Genomic DNA, 27,817 nt, shown 5'->3' with positions numbered 1-27,817 from the left:
GAGGAGGAGGAGGAGGAGGAGGAGGAAGAGGAGGAGGAGGAGGAGGAGGAGGAGTTGTTCGGGTCGTGTGAACAATTTATTGCAATATATTTTCGAATTCCTATCCTAAGATAGAAAACATAAGAAAACAAAAGGGTAGCAAATCATTAGTCACTCTGTATCTATATATGTTCAAGACATTAGAGAAGAGAAAATCCCTATTTGAAATATGCTTCTGTGTAAAGTTTATACCAGCTGAATACCGCGGATTCCAAAAATCGCCAAAGTCTATTATCAGTTGTACTGCAAGCAGGCTCCGTCTTCGCTTTACTAACATATCCCAGCAGCCTCTGCTTTACGCATGCGCTGTTTCAGTCTAAAATTTGGCGAGCTGGGGAAATGGCGGACCCAGGTTCTATTGATGACTTGCTATCATCTGAAATCGATGAAAGAGCAGTGAGCGCGTTAGTTGGGTCCCTAGAATCCCAGTTAGCTTCACCAACAAATAAGGAACCACCGAAGACAATATCAGACGCCTCCGTCAACAATAATCATATTGGTACATCATCCACCAATGTAACTTCCACAAACCCCAGTTTTGTAGCAAACTCGACGACAAGTGCCGGACAGAAAGGTTTGCAAATTCATAACAACACTGCCCTGAATGCTTCCTTTGGTCCCACTTCAAAATCGAATCTTTCAGAAAATCAGATTCTTGGAATTGCCTCTATTATAAACTCTTCCCCAGTCCCTGCAACCACCGGAGGGGTTTCCCTGCTGAATGTAAACACTGTCAATAGCAAGGCTGCTAATCCGTCTCATATACGGATTATTACACAACCCCAAAATAATGCAATCAACCCAACAAACACAACTGTTGTACATATACCTGCTTCCAATACAGGATCGTTTATGAATAGTATAGGCAACAGCAATGCCAATTCTGTTACTACAAGTGTACATGGAACAAGTGGCTTGAGTGCCACCAGAGACAACTCTGCAGCAAGCAATGCTATTTACAATTTAGCCACAATTGCTGCTGAACAGAAGCCTATTTCAGTAGCCCAAAATGGGAGTCCTCATCAGCAGACTGTACAGAACATCCACAGAGGTAAAGATCCATCTGTATCATCGTCTCAGCCTTTCTTAATGAAACAGGAGCCAGGAAATGTTGCAGTGAAACAGGAAAACAACCCTAGCTCACCCTATATAATAAAGCAGGAGGTGAAACAGGAGTCTATGAACATGCAGACTATTCATTTGAATGTGCCAGGTACACATTCAGACAGTTCCATGCTCCCTGGAGGAGCCCATTTAAGTGGTGCAGGTGGCAATATGCACAATGTGTCGATATCGAATATTAAGGGCAGTGCTAGTCCAAGTGTGATCACAGTGCGGACACAACATCCACCCCACCAACAAGTGACGGTGGTTCGACCGTCTGTGGTGTCCACTCAAGGGACAAGTGGGGGACCTGTCCAAATTGTGAATGTTAATGCGTCAGGTACCCGCACTACCGGCGTGACTAAAGGGGGTCAAAGGATGTCCAATCCTATCCGAATCGCAGCACAACAACCCCAGCAGATCAGCATTGCACCTCGGCAGCAATCAGCGGTGAGTACTGTTATGATGTAAAGCTTGATAGCATGCACTATTTGTTTGTTTAATATATTAATATTCTGTTATCATTCTAAATAATTAACAAGTGTACTTAGATAATAGTTCGTATGAATGCTATGAGCATACATATACTCATTTACAATTGCACTTTCAACAGTTGTGTCATCTCTCATAAATGTGTGAAATTTCATGCAGCAAATTTCAAACATGGGAGGATCATTATTTGGTACAATTCAAAAAACATTTTGATATATATACTTATGAATATATATTGTATCATCAATAATTCAAATTTCACAGGATGCTTTGTGAACAGTTATTCTACCCACTATGTCATGACTGGATTAATAACACTGTTGTTACATAGATTATGGTCATTTTAGGAATTTTGGATAATAAACAATTTGTTTTATCTTAGGTGCAGTTAGGTAGAGTGTTCACTATTAATGATGTAACCTTGGTTTCAATTCCCTGTAGGTTCAAAGTGTTTTGAAGTGACCCTGTTGGTTTCTTATGCTTGGAATAACGCAGACAGAAGCATGAAAAGAATCTTTCACTTATAATAGAGAAACTTGCTCGTGTCATAATCTGAGACTAAAAGAGATGTACACAGTTGTCAAGAAATGCTTACAGCTGTGCAGGCTGTGTGACAAGTTTGGGTACAAACTAAAAACTCAAAATCATTTCTTTATGCTTGCATGTAATAGGTTCTTGTATTTTTCTGCTTACATCAACGTTAATTTGAAGTTACCTCTTTCAGTAGTTATTTCAGGATGAAACATTAGGAGTTTTCTGAACATTACATTATTATAATACTTACCAATTTGTGTATCTATTGATAGCAAGACATTTGCTCTGGTCAGGGAATGCTGATGGATTACAAATATCTGACTGGCATACCATTTTGGAAGTGTCATCTGTGGTCATATTACTCAGTTATGATGTTCTTGTTAATTGTGAACCTCACAAATTTTCTAGACTTATTGCTTTTTAAGAAAGTTTAGCTTAAACTTTACACAGTAGTGTTCACCTACAAGACCTGTTCTGGTGTTTTATTGTTGAAGGCAATGACAATGATAACATTGGTTTGAAACACTGAACTGGTTCTGTTGTCACCCAACACATTCAGCACATATAGTTCCTCAAAGTCATTTTTTTAAACATAACCAGCATTATGTTCAGTGAGACCAAATTGTTCAAAGGCATGAATTACTTACAGTGTGTTCAGTCAGCAGTTGTAGTTTGCACTCACCTCAAAGAACACATCTGACCAGGATTGGCAGCATCCCACTAATCAAATTTTAAGAAAAAACAACTCCCTTATTTTTGTTTCTCTATGTCCCACATGGTACATTTATGTATTATGTGGGTACTCTTGTAACAATAGAATATTCATCATTTATCACTTTAAATAAGTTAATCAACATTATTCAGATAATTAGATACAGATTGACAAGAATTCCCAACCAGTGATATATTTGCCTGTTCCATATTAGCCAACCACTAGTCACTTTCAAACATAATGGAACATAATATTGCATTGTGAATGTTTTAAATCTTTTAATATCATCAAAACTGTTAATTGGATATGTAACAGTTTCAGTAAAACAAGTAATTGGTTGCAGATAATTTAAGACTGTGACAACCCAAAGTCATGCATATTGTCATCTGCATTGACTGGACAGAATTTCTTTCTTTTCAGAGTCAGTGGTGGCACTGATATTTCATATTGGGGAGAAATATGATCATAAAATGATTTCAAGTAGTAGAAGCTGATCTTGATTTTTCTATCAGTATCCAAAATATTCAACTAATCTTTTAGCTGTTAAGATATGTGAAAAGCCCATTTTTATGATAATGTCAGCACCTTTAATTGTTTGAATGCAAAATATATCGAAGTGTTTTGGGGGTCCTTAACTGCTAACAACAGAGTAAGAAACAATGCTTTTCTGTTAGTAGTTCATAAATTATTTGGTCAAATATAAAAGACTATTTTTACTGGTTTCTTTGAGTAAGTTTGCAGTCGAGGGTGATTATGTAATGTACTGGGATCCATTATGTTTTCATAATGATAGGTGACCACACAGAAAGTTTCTCCAAAACAGCAAGGGAGCAGGGGTAGCCTTGTTAAAATATTTACTTGTAACAGAAAAGACCAGTCTCTGGATCCCTACAAATTCTGTGTGTGAAGTACATTTCTGCTGTTTTCCATCTTGAAATATTGCTGGAATATTGCTAAAAGCAGTGTAAAACCTACTCAATCATTCCATAACACTAATGATCATTGTACTTTGTTTGGTAATGTAATGAGGTTGTTTTGAGGACATATATTGGTTAATGGTTTGGCATGGCCTATCTCATTTCAGATCCATGGACATTGTAATTTGCTATCTTTTTTTGGTCAACAGTACCATGTTTGTTTTAAAAACATGACATACACCACGATTTACAATGATAGTAGAAATGTCACACCTGTGAGGTTATCATATGAATTTTGATGATGAATGGTGTTTTGTATGTTATCTATTACAAGGTAGATCCTAGTAGTGGCTAATATACACGAACCTGATGGCAACATCATTCTTCACATTGTATGAGAAAAGAGAAAAAAGGCTTTGTGTCCATGATCACTAGTAGCTGTTTAATTCAAATGTTTGACATTTGAATATTGTTTACATGTTTGAGAATGCAGCTAATAGTCATGACTACGAATATTGAAAGCCTGGCATGGAGATGTGTGGTTCTGTGAGTTAATGTATCCTGGACATAATAAAGAGAATGAGCAGAACATCTTCAGGAGCATCGTTCAACCATCCTTCAGGTGTTGTTTATCATATGATGATTTAATCATGTTAATCCATGAGAACTTTCTTTTATTATATCATGTTTGAGGAACTGATACGCAGACAACCATAATTTTAGAGAGTCTATTCAAAGCAAGACCTATTCCACCATTGTGTATCTTCTGTCACTGCTTTGGTTAAATCAACAATTTGTTGTACCAAAGTTGTGGGTTCTATTTCATACTGGTAGAGGATGTGTGAGAATCAGTGACTGTGGTGCTACTCTTAATCCCCTAAAAACAATTTTCAACCTGTCATTAAATACAAATTTTATGAATTTCTAGTTTATGCATGACGTCTCTTTATAAAATTGTGATGAAAACTACACACTGACACGTCATACTGATATTTTATTATGACCTCAAAATGAATGAAATCATGAATATAACTGGAAACTAATCTATCTCAGATAAACTGTTCCATTATAGATGAATTTGATCAATGCATTGTCTTTATCCCACAGTATGTCATAGTGTGTATACATTGGTACATAATGGTTTTGTTTGTGCAAGATTGATAACTGTTATCTTGTCCTCAAGATAAGACTCATCAGTGCAGACAATCAACATCTGTGGTGACGTTGTTCCACTCAATTACATTTTTGGATTGTATAAACAGTTAAACTGGGTGTAGCAGACATTGTGCTCTCTTGTAGAAATTATATCCACATATACATACAGTTTTGACCGTCTGCAGAGTTTCTAATTAAGGTATTTCTATGGTGATTCACATGTTCTTTTTTAGCCGACAGTTTTTCATTACAAGACCATAATTAATGGTGTTTTTAGACTAGAATTAAGTTCAAAGTTAACATTTATGTGCCATGTTTGTTCTGAATCTAAACAAATAAAGTACTAACAAGTCAAGCAGTTAGTCATGAACCAGTAATAACTAATACTTATTACTTATTGAGGTTGTCAACCATTTATTTAATCATAATCATCTTGTGATCTTTGGATGTTGTTAGATGCAGCTGTCAGTAATACTTGCAATGTGATTTTTATAAATAGACAATTCGAGACTGATGCACATTGATCTTTGAAATGGTGCTATTGTGACATACATCAACAAAATAAATTTTCCATGTGACTGTATGACATGCACAGGTTGATGTGTGTTGCATAACGCAGCATGTACTTGATCTGGGAATTAGATATCAATACACTTACATTATACTTATTGGAACAAGTTCGCCCATCACCTACAGAGTGACGCTGCACCAGGAAACGTTCCAACTGTTGACTGAAGGCCATCCCCTCATAGATCTGTCTGCAACATGATTCAGTCACCAGTGTAAGTCTCACCAGTACCAGATCCTCAAGCCTGGGCCATCATCACTCTAGCCATTCCATGGGATGGACTGGATGCACACGTTTTTGTCACCGATCCTGTTACCACAAGTTTTTGGAAAGCTTCATGTCTGCAAGTAGCAGAGTTCCTATGTCATCTGAGAGCTTCTTGACACCTGAAGGGATCTACACCCTCGACGTATTTGGCAGCAATCAACGCCATACTCGCCCTGAACTTGGGAGTCAAGCTCACCAAAATACCTGAACTTGTCGCCCTACAGAGGTCATTCATGCTTGAAGACCTGTAGCAGAAGTCTAGAGCTCCAGCCTGGGACATCAGTGTAGTGCTGGGGCATCTGACTAGCAATGACTACCAGACACCGAGACGCTACCTTTGAGCTGCTAACACAGAAGAAGCTCTTCCTCCATGAAAGCATCATGTCCACATGTAGCAGAGTACCTGTGTCATCTGAGAGTTACTAGACACCTGGAGTTGTCTACATTCTCAACATATTTGCCAGCAATCAGCTCTATACTCACGAGAGGCACATACAAAGGCAAGCACACCTAAGTTCTTGAACATGCTACTAAGGCCATTCATGCTTGAAGACCAGCAGCAGAAGAGTTCAGTCTGGGTCATCAATGTATTGCAGCAACATCTGACCAGCCACTGAGACACTCTACCTGTGAGATGCTAACATAGAAGATGCTCTTCTTTCTGGCTCTAGCTACAGCTGCTTGGATGTCTGAGCATGCAGCAACCCACCTGAGACTTAGATGGGACTTCGTTGTGAAGAATCAACTACCAGGTCAGGCAGACAGACAGACAGTTCTACATCCCAGCATTGTCTACGATCCTGGGACCAGATGATGCACAAGACCTGTCCCTGTTCCCAATGAGAGCCTTTCTACTTAGAATGGACTGCTACAAGGAAGTTCAAGCAAGTTTCTTCATCCTGCTGTCACCCGCATAACAATTGAAATCTCTTGAACAACCATCTCATTTTGGATAGGAGCTGTCATCTTACGGCATATCTCTACAGAAGATGTATCTGGGATCCACCCATTCGGCCCCTTGTAGTAGTGCGATAACTCATAGTTCCTGCCAGACGATAAGAAATTTAACTTTATCATATTGACTTGTTGATGACATGCCGACCAGGGGGTCCTGGTCAGGATGAGGCAGGATGAGGAAAATTTGTCATTTTTATGATAAAATTGATATTTTATATTCATCCTGACTCAGGATTGGAGGGGACCTCCTAAACATCACATCTTGGCACTACAGGCTTCATTGCAGGCCCTAGAGTGGGCATATTCAGGAGAGAGTGATGAGAGCATGGCACTACAGGCTTCAGGAGAGAGCAATGAGAGCATGGCACTACAGGTTTCATTGCAGGCACTTGAGTGGGCATATTCAGGAGAGAGTGATGAGAGCATGGCACTACAGGCTTCATTGCAGGCCCTGGAGTGGGCATATTCAGGAGGGAGTGATGAGAGCATGGTTTGGGTTATATGAGATGTCTTTTGTGGGAAAGTGGCTTGGGATGCCACGATACATCATCTAAGATGATACTATTTTCAGTACATTCAAAACTCTATAGATACATGTATTTAGTTTTGAAGGTATTGGTTTAAATATGTTATTGTATCGTTTACAAAATTGCAGTTGTATCATGTTTTTTTATATTATGAGATTATGATTATTTTTCCTGCACAAAGATGGGAAATTAGAAATTTTTAATCTCTGAGAATCAAAAATATTTCCATGGACAATTATGAAATGTGAAATATTAAAACAGGTGTTGACCTTATATGTATCAAATTGTGACATGGGTGTTGTGTTTACATCACGATTCATGAAACTTATGTATCATGATATCCTTATAGTTGGACTTGTGATGGGTGAGTGAATTTTCAATGTTCTTGGGAAGAAACGGATTCAAGTGTCTATGTAACCATCGAAAGGGAGATAAGCAATATAGTATGAGACAGGAAAAGTATAAACTATCAATTTTATCATAATGATTTCATATTTAATGAGAACAAAAGACACCAGCATAATACTTTTCAGCTTCTGTGGTCACATATTAACTTGGAAGTAGAGAATAAACCCTTAATTAATACAGTTAGAAGCCTTGGGACAAAACCTATACTGTTCGATTATTCAAAATTGTGTTCAATGCTTGGTTGTTTTGACTATCTGGTGTATTTTTGAATTTTTCAGTTTGTCAAACAACACTAACGTGAAAACAACGTATGAATTAAACTCTTTCTGTATCCCCAGATGCTATCTGACTTAAGCATTATAAAATCTTCTCATGTTTGTTTCATGAACGAATATTGTAATTGTATGACAAAAGGTTTTAGGGAAAGTCTTCTATGATGTTATGAGGTTATTAAGTCACTGTGCTGTACAAGAGAGTGTCAAACTGTAGACAGCTGCTTCTGATTAAACTGAATATATGTTAAGGTTGTTCACATCTCGAGGCTTTTGTTTTATTGGGTATTTGTTACATAGCTAAACTAAAGTAAGATTAAAAAAATAAAACAAGCATTTTCTTGTTTCTTAGTGAAAAACTTGACCTTCAGTTTTGTTGTGAAGTTATTTGTTTATTTTACTTTCTTTTGCTTTTGTGAACTGAGTGCTTTATTCTAAACATTTGCAATGATGACAGTCCAAAGGAATTGAAATGTTCAGTTCTCACAAAACTGCTTCCTAGGTTCTTATTTAACATTTCTTGTCTCTCTGGCTTAATTGTTTCCATAATAAGATCCTCTGTCAGTTCTAACCATATTACACTTTCTGATTCCGTCACTTAACACATTTAATCCTTTCAGTGTTAGAAATTAGAGAATGACAGAGTTGTCAAGGGTGCATTTTTAAAAAAAGCATCCATCTTTGTCAGTAAGCTATTGATGATCCTTTGATCCTTTGAGTTTCATCCCTGATTTCAAATACTGAGATAGCAGTAATGAACTGAGCCCTTCATATTTCTGCATGTATTAATTGCTAGTTGACTGGACTAGCCTTTAGACATGATAGTGACTGCTTGTTTGTGTACATGTGTAACGTCAAAGTTGACTTATTGCTCGTGGCTGCCACTAGTGGCATTGCCTGCATGGCTGCATGGGTGTTGTCCTTAACACTGGTGAACCCCTACTGCAGCTGTCAAATGAGAGATGAGTAACTTTGGTGTTTGCAGAATACAATAACATTACAGCCTGGTGGATTCCAACTGCAACCAGGGACTCTCCTGGTGAAGAATGAACAGGGACAGCTGATGTTGATGTCCACGACGGGTCAGGGAGCTGTGCCGGGGTCGCAGTCCATCGTTACGACGGTGCCAACATCAACCAATAAGTTACAGAATGTCAGGGTAAGAAATGCTCTAAATGCATTATGATTACTGGTGCTAAAGTATATCTTAAATTGTCCCTGACAGTGGATTTTGATCATTGTTGTTGCTGATTATGTTTTTAGATTTGTCAACACTAAAGTATGTCATGTTCAATTTGTGGGAGTATCATTTAATATCACTATCAAATTCTGCTGGACATTTTGAAAAACAACTGTCTACAAAGAAATGAACTGATCTGAAACCAGGACTTATCTGAACAACAGCAATGATCTTTTTCATATCTAGCGTGCAGAAATTGTTCACTTAAAAGGGTGGGATCCTTCTATAGATGACCGAAGTGACGTGATCTGGATTATTGTTGGGATGTACATGTATAGAGAATCTCACCATTGTGTCTACTGATATCAGTTTTATCAACACGACTTGATAAAGTTACAAATATCCTTACCAAGCCTTGGATATTTTTACTTTTATGAAGGAGTGTTGATAAAATTCATATAAGTGGATGCGAGGGTGAGATTCTAGTTATAATAAAAAGTTATTCATTAGTTTCCAAAGACAGAGCTATGTCTCTCAACACTACAATCAGACTTGCAGAGCAGCGATGTCGTAGCATTGTGACATCATAGCATTTTCAGGGCATTTTACAAATTTAATGTCAAAACGATTTCTCCTAAGTGATATCATATGATCTTGCACAACTTTTGGAACACAGTTTTTCGTGTTAAAATATTTATTTTTTCTTATCCTGACTCATGCTTAATTGCTTATCTCCTCTTCCCTGGCGAAGGTAGTGGAATACCTGAGATGCCTTGAAGTTCTCTTCTAAAAGAAGTGGACGTAAAAATGCATACACCCACGAGTAGCCTCCCTTTAGCCGCGCACATGGTCAGCTGACTGGCCATGATTGTCACTCTCTCCCTATCACCCGACAAGGGCGACTGGAAGCTCCTGGGGTCCCGTATATGGCGATACGTTTTTCATTCTTTTAGCCCTCTAACTAAAATTGTGTTGTATGCGGTAATATGCATCATTATTTATCAATTTCGTGATTATTTTGTCTTTATTTAGCACATATATCGTGAACTGAGATTTAGTTGAAATCGTGATGAAATCGTGTCTACAGTGTTGATTATGGCTGTCAGCGGTTGATCTGCACTTATTTTGTCTGGCATGTAAGCCCTTATGTTCTTCTGATACTTGTCAGTTTTGCAGAAATTTATCTGAATCAGAATTTATCTTATACATATGGTCTGTTCACAGACGTGTGAGGGACAGGCAACGTCGGATTGCATTAGCATTGTCAAAATCTGGTGATGTAAATTCAGGTAACTGTTTATCTATTTCTGGTGAGATTCATTCCAGTGATATGTCAGCCGTATCTCTGAGGTTATGTCTAGGGTCTGGTGAGTGAAATCTAGGTCGTCGAAGTCTTCGGACTAGCTCAATCTAGAGCCATAAACGAAACTCTCATTACAACAATTCTTGCCAACGAGGAAGAGAGAATGATCCTGTCAGCACTTATCACTCAGAGGAAGGATCAACAGTTTGTGTCTGAACATCTAGCCTCTACTACTGCGGGTCTAAATCTACTTCGTCGACAAGGATAAGACTTCGTGAAGTTCTCACTCCATGACTAGGCAAGTCATGGAGTGAGAACTTCACGAAGTCTTTGTATCAAGAACCATGGTCTGCACCTACTGTGTTTGATGGGAAGACTGAAGAGGTAGCAAGGACAGTTGTTCATTTGATGGGAGGACTGAAGAGGTAGCAAGGACAGTTGCTCAAGACTCCGGGGAAGTCATGATGATCAAATCCATTGACACCTAGACTTCAGTACTTATGCAGACAAATCAACGTTACACTAGCAAGTCCAAGTTGTCCAGGGTACAGAGAGCGAGGGATAAGAAGTTTAACGCTCAAGGGGAGAAGTCATCTTCTTCCTTTCGTTGCCCCAATGGAGGAAACAAGCGCCCTCAGATGTCCGGCTGTTCGTCTAGGGACGTAGGAAGAGGTAAACATTGAAGATCAGGTTCGGAACAACTGGAGTTTTTTACAACTGTCTCAAGTGGGTGGTTGACTTCAACTCTGCTGGAAGAAATGGGGAATTCTCAACGACGAATACATCACAAAGATTCTTCAAGACGACTACAAGAGACCACTGCAAATTGCACCTCCGATCACAAGAGATGACGGTATTATCTGTGGCAGAAAAATTCCGACATATCTACCTGGAAGACAGTCTGTCTACATCAGCTTTAAGAGGTGGGAATTTTTTTGCACCAATGACTTGTGGAAGCCAGACGCTCTGCGGAGTATAATGGTGGAGAGTCCATGCACATGTCTTGAACAGACTAGCACAAGTGATTATGACCCTGTACTCGTAATGAAGATACTTGTACATGAAGAAGTGTCGCAACTAGTCTTAATGGGAATATCTTGACATTCAGTTGCATCAGACACTAGCACAATGCTAGTCATTTTGGATATCATCACGTCAACAAAGCCTTCTGCAGAAGAAGTTCGACTGGATGTGATCCTCCCAGAATCTACAATGAATATTAGAAGTATAGGACTGAATTATCGCCATTCCAAGTAATTTTGACAGCCAGCAGTATCAAGCGTGGCCTGACCCACTGCCGTTTCCGTCGGATTCTGTAAGCAATTAAGCATGAGTCAGGATAAGGAAAAGTATGTAATTTTCTGAATAAAATTGATATTTTGTACTTATCCTGCCTCATGATGAAAGCCCTCCCAGCCACCCCTGGCAGGCACGCAGAATTCCTACAATTCTCGTATCGGGTGATTATTAAGGAGAGAGTGATAATCATGGCCGGTCAGCTGACCATGTGCGCGGGTAAAGGGAGGCTACTGGTGGATGAGTGTATTTATACATCTGCTTCTTTTAGAAGGGAACTTCAAGGGATCTCAGGTATTCCATTACCTTTGCCAGGGAAGAGGAGATAAGCAATTAAGCATGAGTCAGGATAAGTATAAAATATCAATTTTAGTCAGAAAATTAGATTATTAATCTAGTTAGAAGCCTATTGTACAGTTTTATTTAAGGTATACTGTTGTAGAAATCTGTTGTATAGAAGTGATGTCATTAGATTGGAAGGTTATGTATTTTGTTTTTGTGCTAACTGGAGGCAAACTTCATGAAGAATTTTCTGTTGTTTTTTCCCCCCAAAATGTATGTAATGTTTTCTGAATTTGAAATACATTTGGGTGTTTAAAGAAGAAGTAGGTGTAAATGTCCTGTTTCTATTCCAGCCAACACCTCTTGCTGACTGTGAACTTCAATGTTTCAGCCTATAACAACACAGGGACGTTCTGGTACTGTTCAAACGTACGTTACAATCCAGCCACCTGTAGGTCAAGGTCGTGGGCAGCCTACTGTTCTCCAGCAAACTGGTACGACCATGCCTGTAGTCAACACTCATCTCTCCAGTACTGCTCCCAACACAGTACAGGTTCCAGGGTCAATTGGGCAGCCACAAGCAGCAGTGTCAGGGGGTGGGGCAGCAGCAGCACAGGGGGTGGCACCACATGGTAAGTGGCAGTTTAACATTAATGATTCTGAAGGAGATGGACAGGTTTGTTCATGGGGCCACAGAGACTTTTGCCTCTCAACTGAAATCATACATTGTTTGAAAGTGAACTGTTTGAAGATATTTGTAACACCAAAGTTAAACAAAAGTAGTAGATTTACATATGATGTGATTCCATGACCTTGCAGGTGAAGGTCACTCAGTGTCATTCGGATATCTGACAAGTGTACAAAATTAAGCACTTTTGAATTAATGAATGAATTTCACAAAACTTCCTACATGTCATCTTCATTAGAAGTTTATCTTCCCATAAGCCAGATTATGAAACATTTTCAGATTGCTGATGATGCCATGGAATTGAAAAGTGTTTTGCTATTATGTTTGATGACGTCTGAGTAACTTATCACTCAACACCTGTCATGCCATGAAAGTCAAAAGATGTTTTTAAAGTAATTCTCTCAAGAAATTACATAAAGAGAATCATCCGATGGTCTGGTAAAAAGTTTAGATGTTCCATTCATCCTGATAAATTCACCGGATCTTGTCTGGTTAAGTCCTTTTTGGGGGTGGAACGTAACATCTTGAAGTTACCAGCCCTGATGTATGTCTGTGTTTTGGGCTTATTTCATGGATAAGCCATATGTTGTACCACAACCATGTCATGACAGGAGTATTGTGAATGACATGGTCCGTATAGCACATCCACAATGCCTTCATGAAATTTGTCAGAACACTCCTCATCATGATTACATCCAACATTGTAAAGATTCTCAACACAACTATAGTTTACTACATGAAAAGTTCTCCCATGCAATCAGATGATATGTCAAGCGAGCTGAAAAACATTTGTGATCACTAGGTATACATTTCCTATGATGGTTTCAACTTAACTTGTTGATCACAAGTGTTTTTACATGGTGACTATGCTTTTCTGGTGGTGGATCAAAGCATTGACTTTTGCCTTACTTGTACAGGTCCAGCCTCTCAACCAATGGAAAATGTGAAGAAATGTAAAAACTTTCTGTCAACCCTCATCAAACTGGCCTCAAGTCAGCCACCACAGACTGTCCGGAATGTCCGCGAACTTATACAAGGCCTCATTGTAAGTCAGATGTCTGGATATGTTTGTATTGGGGAAAGAGGGCCCAACTGCGTAAGTGGCTTTAATTTGCTGTACAGAAACATATGATTGTTGGATCGAACCTTATGTTTCTTGGATTGTCAGCAACTTACCTGTTCTGCTCGGATTTCACCAACATGGAAAGCACCTAAAACCTGTTACTATCATATCATCATATGTCAACATCACTCTATGTCAGCTTGGACGTGAATTTGATCCAAGACCTCAGTGTGCAGACAGAGAATACTACACAAAGTCTCATTACACATGAATTATAAGAAACAAGTGTCCTTCCTTTTGCTCGGGCAAACACCAAAGGAGGGTCACAAGTTTTATATAATTTGTATGTAAAGAGGCTGAGCATGGTATTTGATTTGTTACACACATCTTGCATACATTAAATTGACCAAATAGCGTATTTTTGTATTTTTATGTTTTCAACATGAAGCCGCCTACATAATGAGGTTGCGGAAGAATTTTGCACAGTAGCACAATTTTGCAAACGTCAAACTTTATTACGGTCAATACGGCGTCTGCCCCCTTGGTAACTGACGTTATGATGCATGTCAGTTGTCCTCGCCTCAAACTACCTCTTTAAGTAAACCACTGTGTAACACCCTGTCTCTTGGTTTACAGTTGCTTCACTTGGCTAACATCACTGGTGGAAAGACTGTGTTTATGCATTTTGAGACATATAGTTTCTCAGTTCTAAGCACACATTAAACAGCCACACAACAATGTATGCAATGTTTACATTCCCACAATACATTTAACTTGTAAAATGAATGAATTCATGTTTGTTATGAATGAAAATATGTCTCCATCACAACGTGACCTAACTGAGAGGTCATCAGTTATTCAATCAAATCGTTGCAATCTCGGGTCAGGGCATTATGACATAGGTCAGTGGGATATGACATGTGACGTACAAGATTAATATGCAATCACCCACATGTTGACCATGTGGATAATAAACCATTGTATTGTTCTGCGTTTGCTTCCAGGATGATCGGGTGCAGCCAGAAATGTTCACAGCAAGGTTACAAGAAGAGTTGAAATCTTCACCACAGCCGTACCTTATTCCGTTTTTGAAAGTAAGTCCAACTTGGTGGCTGTATGCTCTGATACCTTTTGTCATGTTTAGCCTAGTCCAGGACAACAGTTTGTGAGAGGCAGCTATGTCATGCTGACATTAGAATTGTATACATAAAGAGCAGTAAGGGAGTTGACAATATCAGGTGGTTTTCATCAAACAGACAATTCGAGGTTATTAGTTGTAATAAATCAAATTGAACAATGTTAAGTAGAAGGACATAAGCACACTCTATATTCTAATAATCTAATTCTTAAATGCCCACAAAGCTGTGGCAAAGCACCATTGAGAATGACTTTCAGATGGACTTGTTTATTTGTATATTTTTGACAAAGCACTAAACATGTGAAAAAGAATCAGTTTATTGAAGTGCTGTGCTTGTTGATTACAGAAAAGTCTCCCGCTGTTGCGTCAGTGTCTTATATCCAACAAGATGACGATAGAAGGAGTGACGGCGCCCAAGGGGAAAGTAATACAGCAGCACATACCAGCAGTACAAACCCAACAAGCCATACAGCCCAACCTGCCTGTCCAGCATCTGCAGGTAAGTCATTTTATTTGCATTTGGGGGCAGATTTCAGTTCCAGAGCATAACCTGAAAAATCACTCAATATTTATCAATAAAACTTGACTCATATATGAGACAGGCCTCAACGTGGTGCCTTTTGCTGTTTTTAGACTTTTGCTTTTCTTGTTTTCTCTGTTTTCATGGAAACAATTTGGACTTAGTAAAATAACTTTCTTTTTTTCACTATCTATCAGATGATTTGTTCTTGCAAATTTTGGGGGGTTGGGGGGATTTGTTATGTTCTGATCACTTTTGTTGGTTTGAAGACTGAGCCCGTTATTCAAATGGAAGAACAAATACTCTTAGTGGTTGGTAGAAGGTAAACTGTATGTCGGAAGAGTAGTGATTTACCATTGAGTTGAATAGTCCTGATATCGTGGAAATGTCCTGTATTTACTGTAGTATGTGTCTGCTGTGCGTCAGCCAATGCTGTCTTCATAAGACCTTATTAATTATGCTTTACTTTCTTCCTACAGCAGCAAGCCTCAAATACTCTTGGATATGGGGGAGGGACACCTCAAAATCCCAATGTCCAGTTCCGGTTGTCAAATAAGGGTCCTCCCCTGAATGCTTTGCCCCAGCCTGTTCAGTCATTAGTCCGCAACAAGCAGGGAGTCACATCCTCCGCCCCTGGAGCCATGCCAACCACTGTCAGTGCCTTGCAGGCTCACATGGGAACAAGCAAGAGTGAATCTGCACATAAAGAGAAGAGAAAGTTTGAATCTCTCAAGTATGTATAGTTTTTTAAACATTTTTAAACTTAGTGATTTTTGTGGACTGACTGCAGCAGGGGCTCTTTGTGATTGGTTATGCCCTTAGCCCTGCCAGGATGCTGTGGTTACTAGATTGTACCTTAGTTTTACTTCTACTTTTACTTGTCAGCATCATTACTATATTATGTAGTTTCTCTTGAGTAGTACATGTCAAGGACCCAAGTGACTTCATTCTTTTCTCTGAAACAATAGGTAAGACGAAAGGGATATTTCAGCCTACAATCCTGTCATTGAGTCCAGGACAGGAAATCTCTCTTATCCTCCCCCACGAAAGAGCCACGAAAAAACAACAGAATGGTTCTAGTTCCGTCACCAAAAAGGCCTTCAAAACACGAAGCTACATTTGCCAATCCCATAATGTAGTATACCTCCTCACTTTCATACGTTGCACCCGCAAGGACTCAATGTCAGGATTGTAGGCTGAAATATCCCTTTCGCCTTACCTATTCTTTATTTCTGATACTATCAGTCACAATCCTTATGGACAAATACGGCACCTAGTCCTCAACACAGCAGACACTCACTCACTCTGCCACGTTACCCAAACGATGACGTCGATAAACCACCAGTGCCTCCGATAACGTATATACAACAAACCTTGATATCACAATGTGACGTCACAATCATCCAACATGGAGAAAATGGCATACACTTGCACGATTTGTCCTACAAAATTTTCACTGAAAGATGCCCTCACACGCCATGTAAACAACAAAAACACAGATGCCTGACATCAGTGCATTATCTGTGCCTAAAACTACAGTCGTAACGATGACTGCTTGGCACATATCCGCCGCACTCATGGCCCCCAGCCTGACGCCCCCAACTACTGGCAGAAGATCGGCCCCACCAAGAGGTCCAAATCAGGGCCCAGTCAAGCCACCAGTACCTGTGAAAACATCTGGAAACACCCAGCTGCAGAGCAGGTCACATACGTGGGAGTCACGCCGTTTCAAAACTGGTCGCACACCGTCGACGAAAATGAACTTATTACTGAACCATAGGCGGTGTACTGCCAGCAAAATCGGGATGACGTTCCCAATAGAATCCATCACGGCAAAGCCGGTTACACTCAACCCCAATCCGCTCACCTGGATAACATCCTTAAAGAGTACCAGGAGATCAAACCTGGGGCTACCCATGAGAACATTTTGAGAACTTCAATGCTATTAACTCTTACAGAGTTAGCAATATAAAGTGGGGCAACTAGTTAGTTGCCATGGCATGCCAGTGCAATATATCTATTTGTACAAAACTTTCTGTATACTCTAATCAACCCGATCACTAAATTTTATAGAGAACAACTCACTCACTAGTAGTGTTGTTTTTTCCCTCTAATCCAAAGAGCAGCCATTCCACACAACAAACACGTGTTGTTGCACCCATTTATTTGTAAATAAATCCCTATTACAAATACCTTATTCTAAACAGTAGTCACATTATCCTTCTGACAATAGTCACAAAATCAACTCTGTTCTCACGACAATCCAAATTGTGTGATTTGAACCTATGAGGTCCACACTGAAGACAATCTGTGAAGATCTGGGTTAGAATTTTTCTTCACTAACCCATGCTTGTCGTAAGAGGCGACTTACGGGATCGGGTTGTCAGACTCGTTGACTTGGTTGACACATGTTATCATTTCCTGACTGTGTATATCGATGCTCATGCAGTTGATCACTGGATTGTCTGGTCCAGACTATGTTACCTACAGACTGCCACTACATAGCTGTAATATTGCTGAGTGTGGTGTAAAACTAAATTCACTCACTCACTCACTCACTCACTCACTCACTCACTCACTCACTCACTCACTCACTCACTCTGAAGGTTAACAGATGTATTCAGGTCTTTATCTGTTCATGAATGTTGAAATGTATTTTATGCATTGTAACTTTTTGTATGTATTTTTGATTTGGTAGCTTTTGTCTATTGAAGCAAAGTTATCGTGAAAAATATCATGGACAGGTAATGTTTATGTTATTGATTACTGTGATTGAATTGATCCTATGGCAGTTACACATAGGTTGTATGACCTGAATCTCCAAAGACAAAGGTGCGTGTTGCAAAAGACTCAGTGAATATATTTCATATTCGTTATGCTGGGTGACTCATACAGGATTCAGAAATGTGTCAAAATATCAAGACACATGTAATTGTCCCAACACTGAATGGGGGACTATGTATTCAGCAGCGTCCATCTGTACATATGCCCTGAATCAAGTTCAGTGATAGCCTACTCTGGGCCACTACACCCTGGATGCAACTACGAGTCGGCCCAGTAATTTTATTACCTCTCTTTTCTGACTGCGCATTCTCACAGTAGCCAATCGGCGTTACAATCGACCTTGCCAGTGTTAGAAAAGATAGCGGGTGCAGGTGCAAGGTTTGTTTGCAGTGTGACTCAGATTTCAGGGAAATCATACAGATAAATTAACAGGTTCGAAACTCTAACAAAAATATATGCAAGAACTCCTCCTACCTCTTTCAGGGAAGAGTTGCCAAATGTATTCAGTTAGATATTTTACGAAGTGAAAGTGAATTGTGATTGATACACTCAACTTCCCAGCATACACACCTGATTGGATAAAAAGCCAGCCGGAGGAGGCAATAAATTCATCGGGCTAAGCTTTAGATGCATCCAGGGTATACTGTAGATTTATCAGAACATATACCCGGGAGATATTGAGGATGGCACTGGGGGATTATGCGGACATCAGTTGATTTGGGTGAAGACTTTGAACACTTTTCAAACTCTTGCTGAGATACCAACCACTCCGATTTAGGAGGCGTTATCCGATTTTTAAATACAAAATCCACGCTCCGATTTGTATATAAAAAGAGTCCAAATTTTTAGAAAATAAAATGATGTTTATAAATTTAGAATGTTTTAAAGAATTTTAGTAAAAAGTCATTGAAGTATATCATTTGAGTAAAGTATTTTCTGGCAAAGTATGGCCAGAAATTGCATATTTCCTGGTTAAATCTGAAGATTTTTAGCTGAGGCCCCTGACCCCTACCATCAAAACTGGCCCAAGCCCCCTAAGTCTTAACTCTCACCTTCAGGGCTCAGGAATTTGATTCAGGGTTGGCATCTCTGCTCTTCTTAACACAGTATACCTTATGAATTGTTGAACTGAATGTCTTCAAATCTGGTTACAGCTTACATTGGGGGATTACACATTATATATGTCACCCAGTCGCTATTTATTGGCTGTCATCCCAGACCTTTCACCATTTTTTCTGTCTGTCAAGATGTGTGTCATCATGTTTTTGTATAGATATGCTGTATTGTTGATTGTTTACAGTGTTTGTATCCTAATGTTGACATTTACAGTTAGTTATTTATGTATGCTTCTTCGTTTCAGAGATGATGATGACATCAATGATGTAGCTACCATGGGAGGTGTCAACTTAACAGAAGAATCCAAAAATATATTAGCAACCAATGCAGAATTTATTGGAACACAAATACGGTCATGTAAAGATGAAACGTTTCTTTATCATGGGCCATTACTCAGTAGGATACATGCAGTAGGTAAGTGTCGTATCCAGTAACAAACTTCAGAAGTCATTTCCTCGACCCTGATTTAGGATTGGAGGTCAGACTTTTGTTATCACTTTGCCTTTTATTCCATCATTTGGCTGACATTCTGGGAAATTACCATATACCCTTTTATGATTACTTGTTGCTAAGGACAAACTTAGTTGCTAAGGACCTATTCTAATCTATAACTTCACATGACAAATTTAATTCTAAAACAGGGGTTGGATATACCTCTGTTTATACATGAGACATTGTCTTCATGGCAAAAGAGTACTGAAGATGCTAGTAGATTCATAATGCATTGCTTGATAATAAGAACAATGTGTGATACGTAATACAGAATTCTGTCATTCTGTCTGATTATGCTCAGCATGAAAAGTGAGGTGCAAGGTTCATGCTTAGGGTCACCTGATCTTGGCTGCTTAGAGTTACCTCCTCTTGGCTCTTGGGGCAGCAGGGGGCCCTACAGGGGTGGCTCAACAAGACAAGACAAAAATGAGTTTTTATTATGTAAATATCTTCTTAAAAATAGTCAAAGGGTTCTAAAATGGACATTTTAATGCTTTTTAGTACCCAAAGGAGGACTGTTTTCACAAAATCAGAAACACCTGTAGGTTTGTTTGAATTTAAGTGATGCATCACTGCAGGAATTATTATTTATAGAGAACTTCCTCATTCTGTCATTGAAGGTAAGGTTTTAAAATACTGATATGTATAATTATAATTTAAAGAATACAGAGTCACAGTTACAACATTCAAAGTGTTATGTCTCTGTACAACTCCGTACAACTGCTTGTCCTGAAAGGCGACTAAATGGATTGGTTGGTCAGTCTTACTGACTTGGTTTGCACACCTGTGCCATACACTTGGAATATTACTAAGTGCTGCATTAAAATCAATCAAACAAATGAAGCAACTGTGGTGTCATACATTTCTTGTCATGAGACCTGTGATGTCTTCATGTCGGCTTGTGGTGTAACACTGTGCAACTGTGTTGTATGTCAAGATGTCTTTGATATTTATCTAACAGTACAACCTCTCATTTCAGCTAAAAAACATGGTGTGGAAGAAATAGCATCAGATGTAGTGAATATTATTTCCCATGCTACACAAGAGAGACTTAGGAATATGGTAGAGCGCTTGTCCACAATAGCAGAACATAGAATAGAAATTTATAAGGTGAGATATTGAATCTTTGTGTTTATATTACATGTTTAGTGCCATGTACTCAGTTGTGCTAGATAAAGTGATAATAACAAGGACAAGGAAAAAGCTGTATTAAGTATCCAGTGTTTGAAATAGTGGCATCCCATCTACATCTGGTACCTCGTCTTGCCACCTGTCAATGAATGTAGGTGGTCATTAGGAATGACCAGTGGCTGTTAGTGTTTGAAAGGGTGCGATGGGGTAGGGAAGTGGTTAAAGTATTCGCTTGTTGAGCTCAGGAAGCAGGATCTATTCCCTACATAGGTAAAATATCTGAAGCACATTTTTGTTGTCCCCAACCGTGATATTGCGGAATTATTGCTAAAACAACATACAACCATACACGCTCTTTCACTAGTGTTTGAAGGGTTAGTGAGATTACTAGTGCTTAGAGTGTTCAAGTCATTGACTGGAGTTTGTTTCCTTGTATGGGTACAACGTATGAAGCTTATTACCTGCTATGATATTGTTGGAGTATTGCTGATTCTGCTATACTGCTAAAAACTATTCCCACTGACTCAGTCACTTGCGTTTGAAATTAAGCCTGAAGTGTCTTTGTCAGTACCTGATGCTTATAAACTCACAAGATCCCAGAATGTTTTAGCACTGCTTGTGTTATAACAGGATGTGTTAGGAGGTTTTGTACTTAAAGGGTTATGTGGCGACATCTTGGTAAAGATAAAACGATGATGATGTTTTGACATAGACTGCCTGTACTATTTCTGAACTCAGATAGACCTAACACTATCTGATTGTGTGTCTTTCAGATGGACCCAAGGTACGAGGTTACAAAAGATATAAAATCTCAGTTAAATTTTTTACAAGAATTAGACAAGTTAGAAAAGAAGCGACATGAAGAGCAAGAGAGAGAGATACTCTTACGAGCAATAAAGGTGAGTGTATCTGATGAAAAGAACTGGGATTAAGATTGTGATCTGTTTGAGCTGTAGATTGCAAAGTCATAATGATACATATATCAGTGATGTAACTTCAGAAACCTTTGATACACATGTGGAGACTTGCTGTGCTATTTTTGAAAGAACAACACCAATTACCTATTAATTTATTGGTGACAGTAGCAAAATATGCCTTGTTTGAAATAATACAAACAATTGAAATCCAGTATTTCTATATTGATCTATTGTTTTATGAGTATAATTTTTGAGGAATATATTAAAACTTTAAAAGGTTGTTGAACGAAGTTTATGATCCGCCATCAGGAAGTGGGAGAAGGATATAGGTTTCCTTTGTGTATTCGTCTGAGTAGATGGGACAGATTTACTCAGAAACCTTTATAGATAGGGAATCCAAATGAAGTATGAATTTTCAGGGCATGAACCCGTTGATGGAGTTTGAAAAGTGAAACTGTGTTCCAATATGAGAGAGTTAGAGCATATGGAAACTGTGTTATGATTCTTTACAGAGTTATGGCCCTTGTAATATGTTTCCTGACATAATGCACAGTGTCCCTAATGGGAATACATTATCTCATTTAACAGCTTATTAATCACTGTCTTTTAGAAGAATAAATAGTTGTCAAAATAGGAACTACTAGTGGGGAATATTGCTGTCCATGTTTTATTGTTGTATTGAGTTTTCTATGTTTTTTTGGTTTGTTTTTTAAGAAAGCACTGTTTAAGATTTGTCTAATTATTTGAAAATAACAATTTTATCTGGGAGTTTTGACGTAACATTGATGTCACTTTTCAGAGTCGGTCCAAAAATGAGGATCCAGAGCAGATGAAATTGAAACAAAAAGCCAAAGAGGTTTGTTCTGACTTTTACATAGCCTCAAGCAGGTAACACTGATACTGTAAAGTTGCTTCTGTGTGACAAATTGTGTTCTGAAGACAAGCCAGTTTGTGTTACATTGAGTTGAGATGTATTGATTTTGAATGTCTTCTGTTTGGTGACAGTTTCAACTACAGGAGATTGAGGCAATGAGGCAGAAGGAAGCTAACCAGACTGCTCTACTTGCCATTGGTCCACGCAAAAAGCGGAAAACAGAATCAGCGGATCAGGGGCAAGGGGTATGGAAATTTAGTTCCAACTTAGGCCATTAATATTAATCAGGAATTTCTGTCCTGAGTGGATTATCCTGACGTATTAAACTTGTTGATGTAATATCAGTGTATGAAACTCCTACAAGAAGAAAGGAAGCCCACAGGGCTGGTTACTAAAAAATGTTGTCGGCCCTGTTAACATGTAATGGACCCTGTATTAAATGTATGTAATTGAGATATGGTGTTAAAAGAAAGTAATTAATGAATTATTTGTAGTGAGGTAAACTTAAACTTGTGCAAAAGCAAATTTAATGAAACCATGACTTGATGGTCACTGTTAATTCATTTAGTGTCACTGCCATCTGAAAAGAATGACCTGATTCACTTGCTGAAAGCATTCTCTAGACCAGTCACATTTAAAGTTAGATAAATAGGTAGGCTGATCTGGGATCATGATCTATACAGACATCATCTAATTACCACGATTGTAAATTATTTTTGCAATATTTCAATGACATGGTCAAATATATGCCAATGGAAAATGTATTGGCGCACAGGGCCTGCTATCAAATAAAGTTGTCAGTCCGTGGTGTGACTTGCAAGCAGTGGGCTGCAAGGCAGACGCTATTTCATACACTGGTGTTATGTTAAATTTTTAAAGTATTCACTTTCTGAGAAAATAAAAATAAAAGACTTGGGCTATTTGATCACAAATGGAGACATATCACTTTATCTGGTTTTGAAATCATGTCAAAAAATCATGTGTTGTCATGAACTGAGTCTGTTCCAAGTGATGTTTCTGGTATTGGAATGTAACATCCACCTAAAAGGAAGACTTGATTATCTCCCAGTGATATCAATGGTGGGGAAAGACCTTGGTTTAATTCCACATATGGGTACAATGTGTCAAGCCCATTTCTGGGGTCCAAAGCTGAGATATTGTGGGAATATTGCTAAAAACTGCATGAAATCAAGCTCACTCATTCTTCGTGTTTTCTGTGTGAAGTAGCTCTGTGATTCGTGATGTTGTTTCAGGCGGGGTCCAGCAGCAGCTCTCTCAGCAACGGTTTGGGTTCTTCGTCAGTCAGGCCTTCAGTAAGTCTTGTTTTGTACAGTACATATAGAGCAGACTGTCTACATTACGACATAACCCAACCATCCAATTGAAATGTCCATTAATGAGGGAGCATGTCATTTCCAAGTAGCTTTACTACTTCTGTTGGTAAAGTGATCAAATATGTGCCTTTTTATCCCCCATAATGCTCTTTTCATCCCATTCGGCCGTCCGGCCGTCCCTGCACATATATTTTTTCCAGAGCAGAACTCTAAAACCGTTCAATATTTCCTCACCAAACTTGACACATAGATTGGTCTAGTGGTATACTGGTTCCTTTTGATAGTTTTGGAATTCCGAATAAAATGTTTTGGGCATTTCCATGGCAACAAGTTTGACAGACTGAAATTGGAGGTAATGTGGGGGATATTGATGACTGTTCTCATTTTCTTTCTCCTGAAACATGTTTTGCAGGGGGTATTAAAATGCACTCCAACCACCAGTGCATATTTATCTTTTCTGGAACAGAACTCTAAAACCGTTCAGTATGTCTTCACCAAACTTAACACATAGATTGGTCTAGTGGTGTAATGCTCCTTTTGTCCCCCGCAACGCATTTACGTGGGGTATTAACATGCACCCCATCTGTCCGTCCGTCCCTGCACATTTATCTGTCCTGGAGGAGAACTCTAAAACAGTTCAATACTTCTTCACCAAATTTGGCACATAGATAGATCTGGTTGTGTACTGGTGCCTTTTGGTAGTTTGGGTATTCATAATGAAATATTTTAGCATTTCCATTGCAACAATTGTGACTTCATATGAAATTGGTGGTGGTGCTTTTTTCCGGAGCAGAGCTCTAAAACCGCTCACTCTTTCTTCACCAAACTTGACACATAGATTGGTCTACTGATGTACCGGTGCGTTTTGGTAGTTTTGGAATTCTGAATAAAATAGTTTTGGTGTTTCCATGGCAACAGGTTTGACTTTGACTGAAATTGGTGGTAGTGCTCTTTCCTGGAGTAGAACTCTAAAACCATTCAATATTTCTTCGCCAAACTTGGTACATAGCTTGGTCTGGTGGTGTACTAGTGCCTTTTGGTAGTTTTGGATTTCTGAATAAAATATTTAGACATTTCCATGGCAACAAGTTTGACTGAGACTGAAATTTGCTCCCGTTGCTATGGCCCTTGGTATTTAGTCATACCCACGTGTTTCAACATGACTTTCTTTCCACAGAAGCCAAACCTGTAACTTAAGATGGTTGATTTCTGCTAAATACACATACAAACAACGCTCAGCAATATTACTGAATTATTACTTATTAACCAACTCTTCTATCCCGTGTTATCTGAAGTATTTTTTGTGGTTGTGATTTATTATTTTCATCATGTTTCTTTCCTCTCCAGATGTCAAGGCCCAGAATAAAGCGAGTGAATCTCAGGGACTTGATGTTCTTGTTGGAGCAAGAGCGGTCGTCCACTAAGTCCAACATCCTCTATAAAGCATTCCTAAAGTGAGTCTGTCCCTGGCGGGCCGACTGGACTAACTTTCTGGCTGTGATCCTGAGGGAGTTGTCTCCCCCTGCTTGTGACACTGCAGGTTTACCTGCAACATGACCTCAGTAGTGCTATGCCGCTGGAGTGGGCGGGCGGAGGATGGGCAGGCAGGCAGAGGGGTGGGGCCCTGACAGTCACCACTATGTGATAAAGGTGGGACGTGATTCAAGGGAGTTGACCACAAACTCCAAAATCAGGAGCAGTGTTTACAGAATGGTTGATCAGACTCCCAAGTCTGATGTCTTGAGACAAGCAGCAACTGAAGCTCTGTGGAGACTTGTTGTTTTCTGGGAGTGATATTGTGACCACTGTTCTTTCTGTGCTTGTCCTCAGACAGATATGTATGTAAAGATATTTGACACTTTGAGATGTGACAATAAAACTTTGATATATAAACTGTTGCTGAGCAACATAGAGACCAATATGTCTGCATTCACTGTGTCTTTAAGGAAGGATTTAAATCATGGGCAGTGCACAAACACCTGAAAACTCTTCATTGACCATGGTACGACTACCACTGAATGATATATTAATATGACTATCAAATGGTGGTAGCCAAACACCAAGCAGGGTGTGACAGCGACCACTGTACGTATATAAAGGCAGCATCAGTGTCAGCTAGCACCCACTTGAATAACTTCTGCCTCGTGTGGTGAACTGTAGGCAGTGGTGGGCCAACCATCAGTCCCACACTCAGTATTGTGAGTAGGTAGGCAGTGAAGGAGGAGCACACGAGAATCATAATATCAGACTCATTTACTGACACCATACACAGCCTTGAGAGACACACACACTGTGTGGAATAAGATCTGGATACAAGTGCTGTATTGTCACTGCCGGTTACACAGAATCACATCAATTCATTCGTCATGTTCCTTTGTGAGGAGAATGCCTGAGACACTTCAGTTTGGTTGCTATGTAACCAGCAAAGAACACCAGGTCAGGATTTTGTCAATTAGAAGGCTCATCTCTGCTCAGGGCATGTCATTCTTGACCTGAAATCTCTCTGGTCAACATCTCAAAATGAGCATATACTCGGAGAAAGGCTACTTTACCTCAATTTCTGATAAGATTTTACAGTCAACTTAATTTATGGTTTATGGTCAGAAGAGCAAATCTGAACTCCCTTGTAAATTATTTTTAGGATCATTATGGGCTGATCTGGAGATTGAATATCACATGGCATATGGTATCTGTCTTGAGTAACCATGGTGACAGAAGTGACTGGTTCTCCGTGTGCTCTACAGGTGGCTCTGGAGATGAGATGAAGCAATACTGACAATATCACACCTACTGTGCATGGGCACACATCTATCACAATGTGATACATTGATTGTATGTTTCAATTAATTTATTTTCCTTTTGTAGGCTGGAATATTATCATTGGACATAATAGTGATTGGGAAGAGAGGATATTCTGTAGTTTAGTGACCGGAATGGATGAAATGTACAATTCATGGAGCATCAAGGGCTTGTAGCAGTGAATCTCTTCTGATAAGATATGTAATGATACGTTAAGACGAGATATGCATTGTGGAATGGGAACTTGTTTTTTTCTGATATGAAATAAAAAGGATTAATGTAACAAGTTATTGAAGAGTTGTTAAATGACTGTATTGGTATTTTCACCTGACCAGTGATGGTACTTTTAATCTTGGGAATGAGTTCAGTAGGTAACTGGAATAAAACAGTGATTAATGTAACAGACTTCATGAAGTATGTTGGGGCTACTGACATCGGTGTCTCTACATACTGCAGAAATTGCTGTATCAAGAACCAAACCAAAGGAACATATTGATGCATACTGGTTAAAGAATGTACTGTTACAGTCAACAGTGTCAATTAAGTACATGCATTTACGATTATGTAAGGAATAAACAGATGAATGTTTAAAGGTAGATAACATTTATGTATATTTTTGCTGAATACATTTGTTTCAAACTGTGGATAAAGCTCTGTAGAAACATTGGTATCTTCTCTCTGTAACCTTGGTAACTCTTAGTTGTCATGGAAACAATCACAAGAATCATATCTGACATAATTATGAATTCATTTACTCAGATAAATTCTGTTTAATTTTTTGAGTATATACAAGTGTGAAGTCAGCATGAAGACAGGTGCAGAGAATTGTGTTGAATTCATGCATTTTGTTTCCGCAATTTCTTTCATGATTGATTGCAGTGTAATAACCATTCTAACCATGGTATCATGCATATTAGTTTTTCCTCGTCTCTTTCATATGTTTCACAT

The 27,817-nt window shown here is 38.9% G+C and overlaps 2 protein-coding genes across 5 annotated transcripts in view; both read left to right on the top strand.

Moving 5' to 3' along the window:
- LOC137258001 (zinc finger CCHC domain-containing protein 2-like) overlaps positions 1–27,817 on the top strand; it is a 186,741-nt gene that overhangs the window by 131,667 nt on the left and 27,257 nt on the right. The window lies entirely within an intron of this gene.
- Positions 347–27,152, top strand: LOC137258254 (transcription initiation factor TFIID subunit 4-like). Of its 3 annotated transcripts, none has more exons than XM_067795859.1 (14): positions 347–1,593; positions 8,956–9,111; positions 12,405–12,645; positions 13,619–13,746; positions 14,769–14,858; positions 15,249–15,401; positions 15,902–16,155; positions 19,567–19,736; positions 20,794–20,924; positions 21,719–21,844; positions 22,662–22,718; positions 22,868–22,981; positions 23,990–24,049; positions 25,418–27,152. In XM_067795859.1, the coding sequence occupies exons 1-14, from the start codon at positions 379–381 to the stop codon at positions 25,526–25,528; spliced, it is 3,006 nt and encodes a 1,001-aa protein (XP_067651960.1). In that variant the 5' UTR covers positions 347–378; the 3' UTR covers positions 25,529–27,152. The 3 variants fall into 3 exon arrangements, with proteins under 3 accessions (XP_067651960.1, XP_067651956.1, XP_067651957.1); XM_067795855.1 differs by having other exon boundaries at positions 359–1,593; positions 8,938–9,111; XM_067795856.1 differs by having other exon boundaries at positions 374–1,593; positions 8,938–9,111; positions 15,905–16,155.

This window comes from Haliotis asinina, chromosome 12 (genome assembly GCF_037392515.1).
Source record: "Haliotis asinina isolate JCU_RB_2024 chromosome 12, JCU_Hal_asi_v2, whole genome shotgun sequence".
Classification (NCBI taxonomy): Eukaryota; Metazoa; Mollusca; class Gastropoda; order Lepetellida; family Haliotidae; genus Haliotis; species Haliotis asinina.
Note: the sequence above shows the minus strand (reverse complement) of the source record. Positions and strands in the feature narration are given on the sequence as shown.

Coding starts and splice junctions, on each gene's coding strand:
- LOC137258254 (XM_067795855.1), top strand. CDS start 379: ATGGCGGACCCAGGTTCTATTGATGACTTGCTATCATCTGAAATCGAT. Junction 14,859..15,248: donor ACCTTATTCCGTTTTTGAAA/GTAAGTCCAACT, acceptor TGTTGATTACAG/AAAAGTCTCCCGCTGTTGCG. Junction 22,719..22,867: donor TGAAACAAAAAGCCAAAGAG/GTTTGTTCTGAC, acceptor GTTTGGTGACAG/TTTCAACTACAGGAGATTGA.